General features: G+C 51.7%; 1 protein-coding gene across 1 annotated transcript in view; it reads left to right on the top strand.

Annotated features, from left to right (window-relative positions):
* nmnat2 (nicotinamide nucleotide adenylyltransferase 2) overlaps positions 1-12,374 on the top strand; it is a 12,811-nt gene extending 437 nt beyond the window's left edge. The window contains exons 3-13 of the mRNA XM_027275906.1: positions 5,731-5,751; positions 5,847-5,935; positions 9,380-9,447; positions 9,527-9,605; positions 9,726-9,852; positions 10,061-10,141; positions 10,364-10,408; positions 10,533-10,609; positions 11,297-11,398; positions 11,481-11,548; positions 11,778-12,374. Coding sequence (XP_027131707.1) covers positions 5,731-5,751; positions 5,847-5,935; positions 9,380-9,447; positions 9,527-9,605; positions 9,726-9,852; positions 10,061-10,141; positions 10,364-10,408; positions 10,533-10,609; positions 11,297-11,398; positions 11,481-11,548; positions 11,778-11,880 — 860 coding nt within the window. The 3' untranslated portion in view covers positions 11,881-12,374. The remainder of the gene's footprint in view (positions 1-5,730; positions 5,752-5,846; positions 5,936-9,379; positions 9,448-9,526; positions 9,606-9,725; positions 9,853-10,060; positions 10,142-10,363; positions 10,409-10,532; positions 10,610-11,296; positions 11,399-11,480; positions 11,549-11,777) is intronic.

The following is a 12,374-nucleotide window of genomic DNA, read 5'->3' as shown; positions in this document are numbered from 1 at the left end:
GACCTCCCCACCTGCGATCCACATGACCTGCACCTCCACCTGCATCACATACCTGCTCCCCTGAATCACATGACCACCCTCTCACCACATCACATGACCTGACCTCCACCTGCATCACATGACCTGACCTCCACACACATGACCTGAACTCCACCTACATCACATGACCTGACCTCCACCTGCATCACATGACCTGACCTCCACCTGCATCACATGACCTGACCTCCACAGTCACATGACCTGACCTCCACCTGCATCACATGACCTGACCTCCACACACATTGACCTGAACTCCACCTACATCACATGACTGACCTCCACCTGCATCACATGACCTGACCTCCACCGCATCACATGACCTGACCTCCACCAGTCACATGACCTGACCTCCACCTGCATCACATGACCTGACCTCCACCTGCATCACATGACCTGACCTCCACCTACATCACATGACCTGACCTCCACCTGCATCACATGACCTGACCTCCACCTGCATCACATGACCTGCCTCCCACCTGCATCATCACATGACCGACCTCTACCTACATCACATGGACCTGACCTCCACCTGCATCACATGACCTGACCTCCACAGTCACATGACCTGAACTCCACCTACATCACATGACCTGACCTCCACCTGCATCACATGACCTGACCTCCACCTGCATCACGACCGACATCCACAGTCCATGACCGACCTCCACCTGCATCACATGACCTGACCCCCCCTGCATCCACATGACCGACCTCCACAGTCATGACCTGACCTCCACCGCAATCACATGACCTGACCTCCACCTGCATCACATGACCTGACCTCCACCTGCATCACATGACCTGACCTCCACAGTCACATGACCTGAACTCCACCTACATCACATGACCTGACCTCCACCTGCATCACATGACCTGACCTCACAGTACATGATCCTGACCCTCCCCTGCTCACCTGCCTGACCTCCACCTGCATCACATGACCTGACTCCACCTACATCACATGACCTGACCTCCACCTACATCACATGACCTAAACCCAGCTGATGTGTTGTTCATCATGGAGACACGTGAATAGTGTTATTTCATAGTTTGTGTTTCAAAAAATAAAAAAAACAACAGTGAAGGAGGAGGTGTGTGTTGTGTTGTGTGTGTGGTATGTGTGTGTGTGTTGTCTGTGTGTGTCTGTGTGTGTGTGTGTGTGTGTGTGTGCGTATGTGTGTGTGTGTGTGTGTGTGTGTGTGTGTGTTTGTGTGTGTGTGTGTGGTGTTTGTCTGTGTGTGTGTGTGTGTGTGTGTGTGCGGTATGTGTGTGGTGTGTTGTGTGTGTCTGTGTGTGTGTGGTGTGTGTTGTGTGGTTGTGGTGTGTGTGTGGTGGTGTGTGTTGTGTCTGTGTGTGTGTGTGTGTGTGTGTGTCTGTGTGTGTGCGGTGTGTTGTGCTGTGGTGTGTGTCTGTGTGTGTGTGTGTGTGGTGTGCGTATGTGTGTGTGTGGTGTGTGTGTCTCTGTTGTGTGTTGGTGTGTGTGTGTGTGGTGTGTGTTGTGGTGTGTGTGGTTGTGTGTTGTTGTGTGTGTGTGTGTGTGTGTGTGTGTGTGTGTGTGTGTGGTGTGTGCGTGTATGTGTGTGTGGGTGTGTTGTGTGTGTGTGTGTGTGTGTGTGTGTGTTGTGTGTGTGTGTGTGTGTCTGTGTGTGTTGTCTGGGTGTGCGTGTTGGTGTGCGGTGTGTGTCTGGTGTGTCTGTGTGTGTGTGTCTCTGTGTGTGTTGTGTGTGTGTGTGGTGTGTGTGTGTGTGTGTCTTCTTTAACGGACTGACGCCGCTTCCTGCCGCAGACACACCGCCTCCCTCCCCTCTCTCTCTTCTCTCTGCAGCGGCTGCTGCTAAAAACAAGCGACGACCCGGTAACACAAGAACCTGACAGCACCGGGCCGGACCGGACCGGACCAAGACGAAGACCGACGGAACCATGACAAGACAAAGACCACGTCATCCTGCTGTCCTGCGGCACAGCTTCAACCCCATCACAAGGGACACATCCCATATGTCGGTAAGGGTGGAGGAGGCTGTGTGTGGTGTTGTGTGTGTTGTGTGTGGGTTGTGTGTGTGTGTGTGTGTGTGTGTGTGTGTGTGTGTGTGTGTGTGTGTGTGTGTGAGACGAATATCAACCTGACACACTGAGCCTCTCGGCTCCGGTTCCGGTCGCTGTCCGGCCGGGGTGGTGCTGAAATGGGCGACGGCTCACATCCGGCAGACAGACCCGCAGATGTGCGCGAACACAAACAAATCCAGCAGACCACACACACTGTGAACACATCGGACCGACCCGACCCAGTCTGAGCCCGCTTCAAACGCGTCGAACACGGAAACGGTGCGTGATGAAGCCCCGCCGGTCGCGCGGCGTGTGGCGCAGCCACAAATGAATCCGGATCCTCCAGAGATTCCGGTCTCCGTCCACCCAGAACCAGCTGATGGTGCTGCTGCCTGCGCACTCCAGCTGCTGTTGACGACACAACAAACAATGGTCGCTGATGATGTCATCATGAGATATGGACGGTCATAAAGTCAGTTCAGAAACATGAACCGGCCGGACCGGACCGGACCCTGCACATGTGGGTCCACCATGATCCAGGATAGCTGCTGTTAGCTCATGTTAGCTCAGTTTGTTAGCTGGAGAACCGGAGCGGGCAGTCAGCAGAGGAGACAGGGAAGAGGACGCTGACGGAGGACGAGAAGAAGAGGAAAGGAGACAGGGAAGAGGACGCTGACGGAGACGAGAAGAAGAGGAAAGGAGACAGGGAGTGGACGCTGAGGAGACGAGAAGACAGAGGAGGAAAGGAGCAGTGAAGAGGCGCTGACGGAGGCGAGAAGAGAGGAAAGGGACAGGATGAAGAGGACGCTGACGGAGGACGTTAGAAGACGAGGAAAGAGGAGACAGTGAAGACGGACGCGACGGAGGACGAGAAGAAGAGGAAAGGAGACAGTGAAGAGGACGCTGACGGAGGACGAGAAGAAGAGGAAAGGAGACAGGGAAGAGGACGCTGACGGAGGACGAGAAGAAGAGGAAAGGAGACAGGGAGAGGACGCTGCGGAGGACGAGAAGAAGAGGAGGAAAGGAGGACAGTGACGAGGGACGCTGAGGAGGACGAGAAGAAGAGGAAGGAGACGGAAGATGGCGCTGACGGAGGACGACGGAGAAAGAAGAGGAAAGGAGACATGAAGAGGACGCTGCGAGAGACGAGAAGAAGAGGAAAGGAGACAGTGAGAGACGTGACCGGAGGACGAGAAGAGAGGAAGGAGACAGGGAAGAGGACGCTGACGGAGGCCAGAGAAGAAGGAAGAGGAAGAGGAGGACAGGGAAGAGGACGCTGACGGAGGACGAGAAGAAGAGGAAAGGAGACAGGAAGAGGACGCTGACGGAGGACGAGAAGAAGAGGACAAGAGGCGACAGTGAAGAGGACGCTGACGGAGGACGAGGCAGAGAGGGAAAGGAGACAGGGAAGAGGACGCTGACGGAGGACGAGAAGAGAGGAAAGTAGACAGTGAAGAGGACGCTGACGGAGGGACGAGAAAGAAGAGGAAAAGAGACAGTGAGAGGAGACTTGACGGAGGACGAGAAGAGAGGGGAAAGGAGCAGGGAAGAGGACTGACGCGAGGACGAGAAGAAGGGAGGAAAGGATACTGGGAACGAGGACGCTGACGACGGGAGAGACGAGAGGAAAGGAGACAGGGGAAGAGGAGATGACGAAGGAAGAGAGAAAGAGGAAAGGAGACAGCGAAGAGGACGCTGACGGAGGACGAGAAGAAGAGGAAAGGAGACAGGGAAGAGGACGCTGACGGAGGACGAGAAGAAAGAGGAGGAAAGGGGACAGCGAGAAAGAGGACGCTGACGGAGGACGAGAAGAAGAGGAAAGAGGACAGGGAAGAGGACGCGAAGGACGGAAGAAGAAGAAGAGAAAGGAGCACGTGAAGAGGACGTGACGGAGGACGAGAAGAAGAGGAAGGAAAGGAAAGGGAAGAGGACGCTGACGGGGGAGGACGAGGAAGACGAGAGGAAAGGAGACAGGAAGAGGACGCTGACAGGAGGACGAAAAAGAGGAAAAGAGCAGGGAAGAGGACGCTGACGGAGCGAGAAGAAGAGGAAGGCGACCGGAAGAGGACGCTGACGGAGGACGAGAAGAAGAGGAAAGGAGACAGGGAAGAGGACGCTGACGGAGGACGAGAAGAAGAGGAAAGGAGACAGGGAAGAGGACGCTGAGGAGCGGAGAGAGAAGAGGAAAGAGGGACAGGAGCAGCGAAGAGGACGCTGAGGAGGACGAGAGAAGAGAAAGGAGACAGTGAGAGGACGCTGACGGAGAGAGAAGAGAGGAAAGGACCAGGGAAAGGACGCTGACGGAGGACGAGAATAAGACGGATAGGAAAGGAGACAGGAAGAGAGGCGCTGAACGGAGGACGAGGAAGAAGAGGAAAGGCAGACAGTGCAGAGGACCTTGACGAGCGGACGAGAAAGTAGAGAAAGAGACAGGGAAGAGGCCGCTGACGAGACGGCAAGAGAAGAAGAGGGAAAGGAGACAGTGAAGCGGACGCTGACGAGGACGAGAAGAGAGGAAAGGAGACCGGGAAGCGGACGCTGACGGAGGAGGGAAGAAGAAGCGGAAAGGAGAAGAAGAGGACGCTGCGGAGGACGGAATCTCCGTGACGTCCCCGGCCACAGACTGTCTAAAACCTCGACGTAGTCTCTGTGACGTCCCGCCAGACTGTCTAAAACCTGGAGTAGCCTCTGTGACGTCCCCGCCAGACTGTCTAAACCTGACGTAGTCTCGTGATGTCCCCGCAGACTGTCTAAAACCTGGACGTAGTTTCCGTGACGTCCCCGCACGAACTGTCTAAAACCTGGACGTAGTCTCTGTGACGTCCCCGCAGCAGACTGTCTAAAAACTGAGACGTTAGTCTTCTGTGACGTCCCCGCCCGACTGTCTAAACCTGGACGTAGTCTCGTGACGTCCCCGCCAGACTGCTATAAAACCTGGAACGGTCTCCGTGACGTCCCCGCAGACTGTCTAAACCCGTTAGTATCGTATCCTGTGAGTCCCCGACAGACACTGTCTAACCTCGCAGTATCTCCTGTGACGTCCCCGCAGACTGTCTAAAACCTAGGAACGTAGTCTCCGTGACGTCACGCGACTGTCTAAAACCTGGACGTAGTCTCCGTGACGTCCCCGCAGACTGTCTAAAACCTAGACGTAGTCTCCGTGACTGAGTTTTTCTCACATGAAGTCAAAACAAACAGATGAAATCAAAGGATGATTGTTCAGTCTTGGTTATTCTCATTATATTCTAAGGTCTCTTGTCGAGTCTTCAGGTTTCCATATGTGTGAATAAAATGTGTCAGCTTCAGATTCAGATTTAACAAACTGAAATCTCAAGTCAAACAAAAAGTCTCATTAATCAAGTTCCTGCTCAAAGAGCTCGTTAGCGTCACTGTTGTCACGGTAACAGACCATTCAATAGTTTTCTCTGTTTAGGAATAAGTTACGTGGGAATGCAGACGGAGCCTTTCAAAATAAGAGCCAGCGGCTACAGCTGTCAGCTGTTTACTTCACTGTCCATCAGGAAAGTCTGTAAATCACAGAGAGCTGAAGCGGAGCAGCCATCAGAGGGTCCAACCTGAGGGGTCGGACCCTTCAGAGGGTCACCAGATAAACCAGAGAGGTCGTCAGATGACAGTGAAATATAGATGATGTGTTTTATTGTGAAGGTCTGGAATGAGTGTGATATATATTTTTGTCTTCAGATGAACGTGCAGACAGCTGGCAGACATTTTGTCCTCATGTTTCCTGTCTGTGTTTGCAGAGAAAGCCAGAGAGTATCTGCACAAAACAGGTCGCTTCATCGTGATCGGAGGAATCATCTCTCCGGTGCACGACTCGTACGGAAAACCTGTAAGTGCTCGTCATGGTTTACCGACTGTTAACTGTTTACCAACTGTTTACCGACTGTTACTGTTTACTGACTGTTTACGAACTGTTTACCGACTGTTACTGTTTACTGACTGTTTACCGACTGTTTACCGACTGTTTACCGACTGTTTACCGACTGTTTACTGTTTACCAACTGTTTACCGACTGTTTACTGACTGTTTACTGTTTACCAACTATTTACTGACTGTTTACCGACTGTTTACTGTTTACCAACTGTTTACCAACTGTTTACTGACTGTTTACCGACTGATTACTAACTGTTGAGCCTGTGGGAACACAGAGGACAGAGAACAGAGAACAGGGAACAGGGAACAGAGAACAGAGACAGAGACAGAGACAGGGAACAGAGACAGGGAACAGAGAACAGAGACAGGGAACAGAGAACAGAGAACAGGGAACAGAGAACAGGGAACAGAGACAGGGACAGAGGACAGAGAACAGAGACAGAGACAGGGAACAGAGAACAGAGACAGAGACAGGGAACAGAGAACAGGGAACAGGGAACAGAGAACAGAGAACAGGGAACAGAGAACACAGAACAGAGACAGGGAACAGGGAACAGAGAACAGAGAACAGAGACAGGGAACAGAGAACAGAGACAGAGAACAGGGAACAGAGGACAGAGAACAGGGAACAGGGAACAGAGACAGAGACAGAGAACAGAGGACAGAGACAGAGAACAGGAACAGAGACAGAGACCAGGGAACAGAGAACAGAGACAAAGGACAGGGAACAGAGGACAGAGACAGAAAACAGAGAACAGAGAACAGGGAACAGAGAACAGGGAACAGAGAACAGAGACAGAGAACAGGGAACAGAGGACAGAGACAGAGAACAGGGAACAGAGGACAGAGATAGAGAACAGAGAACAGAGGACAGAGACAGAGAACAGGGAACAGAGGACAGAGACAGAGAACAGAGGACAGAGACAGGGAACAGGGAACAGAGAACAGAGACAGAGAACAGGGAACAGAGAACAGAGACAGGGAACAGAGACAGATAACAGGGAACAGAGAACAGGGAACAGGGAACAGAGAACAGGGAACAGAGACAGGGACAGAGAACAGAGGACAGAGAACAGAGACAGGGAACAGGGAACACAGAACAGAGAACAGAGACAGAGACAGGGAACAGAGACAGGGAACAGAGAACAGAGACAGAGACAGGGAACAGAGAACAGAGAACAGGGAACAGGGAACAGAGAACAGAGAACAGGGAACAGGGAACAGGGAACAGAGACAGGGACAGAGAACAGAGAACAGAGACAGAGGACAGAGAACATAGACAGGGAACAGAGAACAGAGACAGGGAACAGAGAACAGAGACAGAGACAGAGACAGAGACAGGGAACAGAGAACAGAGACAGAGACAGGGAACAGAGAACAGAGACAGAGACAGGGAACAGAGAACAGAGACAGAGACAGGGAACAGAGAACAGAGACAGAGACAGGGAACAGAAAACAGAGACAGAGACAGGGAACAGAGAACAGAGACAGAGACAGGGAACAGAGAACAGAGACAGAGACAGGGAACAGAGAACAGAGACAGAGACAGGGAACAGAGAACAGAGACAGAGACAGAGAACACAGAACAGAGACAGGGAACAGGGAACAGAGAAAAGAGAACAGAGACAGAGAACAGAGAACAGAGAACACAGAACAGAGAACAGAGAACAGGGAACAGGGAACAGAGACAGAGACAGGGAACAGAGACAGAGACAGGGAACAGAGAACAGAGACAGAGACAGGGAACAGAGAACAGAGACAGAGACAGGGAACAGAGAACAGAGACAGAGACAGAGAACAGAGAACAGAGACAGAGACAGGGAACAGAGAACAGAGACAGAGACAGAGAACACAGAACAGAGACAGGGAACAGGGAACAGAGAAAAGAGAACAGAGACAGAGAACAGAGAACAGAGAACACAGAACAGAGGACAGAGACAGAGAACAGAGGACAGAGACAGGGAACAGGGAACAGAGAACAGAGACAGAGAACAGGGAACAGAGAACAGAGACAGGGAACAGAGACAGAGAACAGAGGACAGAGAACAGGGAACAGAGAACAGGGAACAGGGAACAGAGAACAGGGAACAGAGACAGAGACAGGGAACAGAGACAGGGAACAGAGAACAGAGAACAGGGAACAGAGACAGGGAACAGAGAACAGAGAACAGAGACAGGGAACAGAGAACAGAGACAGAGACAGAGAACAGAGAACAGGGAACAGAGAACAGAGAACAGGGAACAGAGACAGGGACAGAGAACAGAGACAGATAACAGGGAACAGAGACAGGGAACAGGGAACAGGGAACAGAGAACAGGGAACAGAGACAGAGACAGGGAACAGAGACAGGGAACAGAGAACAGAGAACAGAGAACAGGGAACAGAGACAGGGAACAGAGACAGAGACAGGGAACAGAGACAGATAACAGGGAACAGAGACAGGGAACAGGGAACAGGGAACAGAGAACAGGGAACAGAGACAGAGACAGGGAACAGAGACAGGGAACAGAGAACAGAGAACAGAGAACAGGGAACAGAGACAGGGAACAGAGACAGGGACAGGGAACAGAGACAGATAACAGGGAACAGAGACAGGGAACAGGGAACAGGGAACAGAGAACAGGGAACAGAGACAGAGACAGGGAACAGAGACAGGGAACAGAGAACAGAGAACAGAGAACAGAGACAGAGACAGGGAACAGAGACAGGGAACAGAGAACAGAGACAGGGAACAGGGAACAGAGGACAGAGGACAGAGAACAGGGAACAGAGAACAGAGAACAGAGACAGAGAACAGGGAACAGAAGACAGAGAACAGGGAACAGAGACAGAGAACAGAGGACAGAGAACAGAGGACAGAGACAGAGAACAGAGGACAGAGACAGGGAACAGGGAACAGAGGACAGAGACAGAGAACAGAGGACAGAGACAGGGAACAGGGAACAGAGGACAGAGGCAGAGAACAGAGGACAGAGACAGGGAACAAGGAACAGAGGACAGAGACAGAGAACAGAGGACAGAGACAGGGAACAGGGAACAGAGGACAGAGACAGAGAACAGAGAACAGAGACAGAGAACAGGGAACAGAGAACAGAGAACAGAGAACAGAGACAGAGAATCTCTGGATCTGTTTGTCTGTGGACTGACTCTGGATCTGTCTGTGGACTGACTCTGGATCTGTCAGTGGACTGACTCTGGATCTGTCTGTCAGTGGACTGACTCTGGATCTGTTTGTCAGTGGACTGACTCTGGATCTGTCTGTCAGTGGACTGACTCTGGATCTGTCTGTCTTTGGACTGACTCTGGATCTGTTTGTCAGTGGACTGACTCTGGATCTGTCTGTGGACTGACTCTGGATCTATCTGTCTGTGGACTGACTCTGGATCTGTCTGTCTGCAGGGTTTAGTGCCGAGCAAACATCGTCTCACCATGTGTCAGCTGGCCGTGCAGTCCTCTGATTGGATCAGGTGAGACAGCTTTCATCAGCTTTATTGGTTCACCTCAAACGTTAATAAAACGTTGGCGTGATGCTCTGTGTTTGTTCAGGGTCGACCCGTGGGAGTGTTACCAGGACACCTGGCAGACGACCTGCAGCGTGCTGGAGCATCACCGCGACCTGATGAAGGTGAGATAACTGCTGCTGACTGAACAGAACCGGGCTCAGCAGCTGGACCTGAACAATATGTGTTACCATGGAAACCGCCCTCATATTACTGGATGTGTTGAAGATGCTTTTGTTCCTCAGAGAGTCACCGGCTGTATTCTGTCCAACGTCAACACGCCATCCACGACTCCTGTGATTGGTCAGCCTCAGAACCAGACTCCGCCCATCTACCAGAACCACAACAACATGAATCACAAGCCCACAGCCAGTGAGTCACGTTGCCCCATGTTCAGTCTGTCAGGTTAAACGAGCATCAGTGAGACTTCACGAGCTGACGTTGTGTGTTAATGAATGTGATCTGTGCTGTGCTCACCTGTCTGTGCTCACCTGTCTGTCCTCACCTGTCTGTGCTTACCTGTCTGTCCTCACCTGTCTGTACTTACCTGTCTGTCCTCACCTGTCTGTCCTCTGCTCAGTCAAACTGTGGGGGAAGGTCAGCGAGAGTTTGGGGAAGATCTGCTGCGTGCGCCCTCAAATCGAACGCTTCACCTTCGTCGGTAAGTAAAAAGTTGAAAAATAACGGGAAGTATGGAGTCTCGTTAACACGGGAGCAGCAGCCAATCAGACGCCAGACTGAACATTTATCTGATTATTATTGTCCACTTCAACTTTAACGATCACATTTTATATTCTCACAATGACGTTCACCTGTTTGACAAACTAAAGCTTTACGCTGATGATGCACTGATTTACATTCATTTCCTGTGTCACTGTGTCAGATGAAAATGCTAACCTGGGGACCGCGATGAGGTACGAGGAGATCGGTGAGTCGTCTCTTCGGTGCCTTCGGTGTCCTCTGGTTTCCTTCCTGTGGTGTCTGTTTGTATCCAGTAAACGAGTTGGTTTACTGAGGACGTCTCTTTCCTCCTGCCTGTTTGTCGTCTGTAGAGTTACGCATCTTGCTCCTGTGTGGCAGTGATCTCCTGGAGTCCTTCTGCATCCCTGGCCTGTGGAAGGACAGTGATGTAAGCACAATGTAGCCCCGCCCCCCACCCATCCACCATTTAACCCCGCCACAAATTCCACCCTGTAGCCCCGCCCCTTTTTGGTGTGTTCACACAGTGAGTGAATAAAACCTTTTGCACCATTGGATTACATACACACACACAACGTCCAATCATGACACACAGAGCATTTACATATTTACCGTGTTTACCGGTAACGTTATATTTAACGTGATGTCACGAGTAAACTGGAGCGAGTAACGTGAGGTGAGGATTCGCTCCGTGCTTGGTGTTAGGTGGACACATCAGCAGCTTTCTCTGAACTCTATCAGAAGAACCGATACGCATGCAGTGTTACTCTGCCAACAGACTCATATGAATGCTAGCTGTTAGCAGGAGACCTGATGGAGCAGTGTTCAGCCGTCAGTAAACGCTGTTAGCTGGTTAGACTCCAGCTGATCCAACTAATGCCAGTCAGGACAACTCATGCTAACTCGGTTAGAAGGAGCTAACTTGCTTGTTTGCTAACAGGACGGTGACGTGTTGCTCTCCACCTGAACACAGAAGCACCACAGAAATGAACTTTAGCTCAGCGAGCAGATCCACGGATCACGGAGAGTCCATGAGATGGACTGACCGGGTCAGAACTGTGACGGGAGCCTTTAATTCCCTGAGCAGCGTCTGAAGGTCGTCTCTCTGTGCTTTCAGATGGAGGTGATTGTCGGGGATTTTGGGATCGTGGTGGTTCCTCGTGATGGAGCTGACACAGAGAGGATCATGAATCACTCCTCCATCCTCCGCAAGTACAAGGTCAGAGCAGACACATCCTGCGGAGCATTGAAACGTGGTCAGAGAAGGATTCCGTGTTCCATCTGATCTGTTTTCATTTCAGGACAACATCACCGTGGTGAACGATGCGATGACTCACCCGATGTCCATCGTCAGCTCAACCAAGAGCAGGTGAGGACGTAGCTTTGCACCATCAGAGGCTGCTGCTTCACCTGTCCAATACATACGGTTTTAGCTAGGGGCGATGTGGGCAACGCCCAGGGCGCAGCCTCCGTGAGGGCGCACGGAAAAAAAAAACCTGCAGTTTTCTAAACCACTCATCAAGTTAGCAAAGTGTCCAACAACAGGAAGTAGAGTTCATGAGACAGGAAGTCCTCACAGGTGTGTTTCCTCCCGTCAGACTGGCCCTGCAGCACGGTGACGGCCATGTTGTGGATTACCTGAGTCAGCCGGTCATCGACTACATCCTGCAGAGTCAGCTGTACATCAACGCCTCGGGGTAGAAACCACAACCTGCCGACTGACAACAGGAGAGTGGAGGCGGGGCGGGGGGGCAACTACAACCACCATCATCTATATAACCTCCACCCCCCAAAGAAAAGTTCAACTTCCTTCTCTGTCTTCTGTGTCAAACATAATCTCTTCTTTGAGCTGTCGCTTTCCAACACGAGCATTAGTGTCCCTCCTTCTGTCTGTCATGTGACTTTACCGTTGGGGTTGGGTGGTGGTGGTGGTGGTGGGGATAAGGATGGAGGCGATCCTTGAAGGCTGCAGCGGTGTCATTGATGTATTTTCTCACTCTGTTTGTTATCTGTCTTTATTAAAGTTTGAGGTGCATGACACACAGCCGGGCATGCTCAGTGTACCGATGGCAGACTCTTCTGTATCAGGGTGGTGTTCGCCAAACAGACGAGTGACGGGCCTCACGCAAGAACGACGGCACGTTCGAGTGTGTCTGATCAAAAACAGCCAACAAGACCCAGCAGCAGTCAGCCCA

The sequence above is a fragment of the Larimichthys crocea genome, unplaced genomic scaffold, assembly GCF_000972845.2.
Source record: "Larimichthys crocea isolate SSNF unplaced genomic scaffold, L_crocea_2.0 scaffold244, whole genome shotgun sequence".
NCBI lineage: Eukaryota > Metazoa > Chordata > Actinopteri > Sciaenidae > Larimichthys > Larimichthys crocea.
The sequence above is the reverse complement of the archived record's forward strand: the minus strand, read 5'-3'. Positions and strand labels throughout refer to the sequence as shown.